This window comes from Pygoscelis adeliae, unplaced genomic scaffold (genome assembly GCF_000699105.1).
Source record: "Pygoscelis adeliae isolate BGI_AS28 unplaced genomic scaffold, ASM69910v1 Scaffold38, whole genome shotgun sequence".
Taxonomy (NCBI): Eukaryota; Metazoa; Chordata; class Aves; order Sphenisciformes; family Spheniscidae; genus Pygoscelis; species Pygoscelis adeliae.
Window position 1 is genome coordinate 3,801,960 of NW_008825614.1, and position 2,435 is coordinate 3,804,394.

Below are 2,435 nucleotides of genomic sequence, written 5' to 3' on the forward strand. Positions count from 1 at the left end.
ACTTACTCCTTCATTTCTTTGGATGGTGAATTACATGCAGGTAAAAATGCTGATGTGTTACTTAATTTGTCCAACGTGCAGGCTGTTCCTATGGCTCGTACAACCAGTCCAGACTCTCCCTCCAAATCAAAACACTGCAAATAACCAACAACAGCATTTCCCCTCATTTCAAGCACCTTCAAGCCAATCTTCCTTTGCAATTCACCTACAAAACAAAAGGTAGAGAGCTCATAATTGCAGTGAACTTCACCTATTCTCTTTTGAGGTCTTTGGCCTGTGCTTTTGAAATTTCCAAGTCAGTAAAACAGGTAATAGATCCAATCTTACATAATTATGCCAAGCAGCTGGTCACAATCTCTGCCTCCTGTAACATAGTGTGATGTTCATGATTTGCACAGCTTTTTCCTTTTTTCTCCAAATCTACTCTGATTGCAACATGTTATTTCAGAAATGTTTTTCTCCAGTTTCTATTTTCATTAGTTTTTCCCTTTTTTACTTATTTAGAGAAAGAGATGGTCAAGACGTGCTGGAACACACACAAGTTTTAAATACCCTTCATACAGTTCAGAACAATGCAACATCTTTGAAATACATGTGGCTAGGCATCTCTGATTTTTTTTTTTTTTACAAACTTATTTAACCATATTTCAACGTCATTAATTCTTTTTGCTCTTTTTAAATTAATAGCGTTTAATATGCAGCCTCATCTACAAAATGTAACACCAAATAAACAAAACACAATACCAAATATGCCACACTCTCACTGCAAACAAGACTGCCACTTCTCTATTAGCTGCACAGACAGAGCGAAAGACTGTAACTATAGGACAATGGTCTGGCATAGATACTCATTTAGCAGGATGTTTAAAAAAAAAAAAACAGTTCATTGATCCGTGTAGCTAGATAGCCTTGGTAATACTAGGTGCAAAATATCATCTATCTTTGGAGAAAAATTAAAGGTTTCCAAAATCCTCTGTTAACAAACTGAAAAAGCCTCACCGTCACAGACAATAGCCTAACAGTCCCAATGTCAATGATGTTAAGAAATCAAGTGGAATGAAATGATCACTACTGCTTTCCAGAAGCTTGGTTTTAACATTACCAGAAAAGGTTCCTACTGTAAACTTTTTAACAGAGGCTGAAATTATGCATGCGCTGGTCTTGAAAAAATCTCTAGGAATGAGGTAGAGTACGAAAGTTTCTAGCCGAGTGAAAATTGCTATGGATTGCATTCAAGCCAAGGTTGAGACTGAATTCTTTTTTACATATACAACACATAATATGACAGAGAACTATGAAACAGCCCGGATCATTCTCGGAAGTTACAGATTTCTTCAGGATTCTTTAGGTGTGGCCACCAGTAACAATGACTGCAATGTGATGCATTATATTACGTGACATGGAACAGTATTGCTATGAGGTCTTTTGGTTTTTTTCCTCTTAACCACTGCTATGAATAAAAATATTACTGAAATCTAGCAGAATACTTCCACATGTGCTACTTTATCCACTTTTACCATTTATGCAAGGCAAGAGATATGCAAATGGTAATCCTGTAAACTGACATACCATGGGAGCTATATTTAAAACCTCATAAAGAGTGAATTCATGTCAGTTATGACCATATTGTTTTTTTCATATTTTTCCTCAAAACGCGCTGGCTCTCCTAATTGAAGATACTGAGTAACATCTCCACGATCTCTTTATGTTGCCCCACTTACTAAAGATTTCCATACATGCTTGCAAAACTCAACTCACTTTTTCTTTTAGTATCTTCCTTAAAACACAGGTGATTCTACAAGAAACCTGACAACATTAAGAGTCCATTAGAGAACTGAAATCACTACCTATCATTCTAGTGGCTATTTTTCATTATTTCTTTGTATTTGTTACACCTTCAATATTCTCCACCTCTATCAATTGGTTGTCTCTTGTCTTAGTGTGTAAGTACTCTCGAGTAGGGGTTTTTTTGTTCTGTTCTACTGGCACTGAAACAGGAGGGTCTTGGTTCACAACTGGTGTTCATAAGCACCAGTAATAAATAAAAAAAAAAAAATCTGTGAAGATACTTGATACTGTGGCGCTGTGGAGACATCAACTGACTCTAATCACTGGTCTCTCCAGGAACTGCAGGTATGTCCTGCAGAATCAATGCAAGGCAATACAGAAGTATGCTTGAGAAATAATGAACCAATCTTGACTGAAAACATGGGATGAGTCAGGTAAGTATTAATACACACTGTATCTGAGATGGCGTATATTTGTTCACATACTTGAAAGTAGTTCGAAGAGGGTGGAGTAGTTTATTATTTTAACTGTTTGAGACCAAATTCTAGTAATACTCCTCATATGGGTTAAGAACATCTTCAAGAGAGTTCCACAGGTTTCTAAGACCTTGCTAAAAACAATCAACAAATTAGACAGCAGCATGGCCT

General features: G+C 36.5%; 1 protein-coding gene across 1 annotated transcript in view; it reads right to left on the bottom strand.

Moving 5' to 3' along the window:
- Nucleotides 1–2,435, bottom strand: part of C2CD5 (C2 calcium-dependent domain containing 5) — a 65,501-nt gene that overhangs the window by 56,100 nt on the left and 6,966 nt on the right. Inside the window, exon 6 of the mRNA XM_009333010.1 lies at nucleotides 7–205. Coding sequence (XP_009331285.1) covers nucleotides 7–205 — 199 coding nt within the window. The remainder of the gene's footprint in view (nucleotides 1–6; nucleotides 206–2,435) is intronic.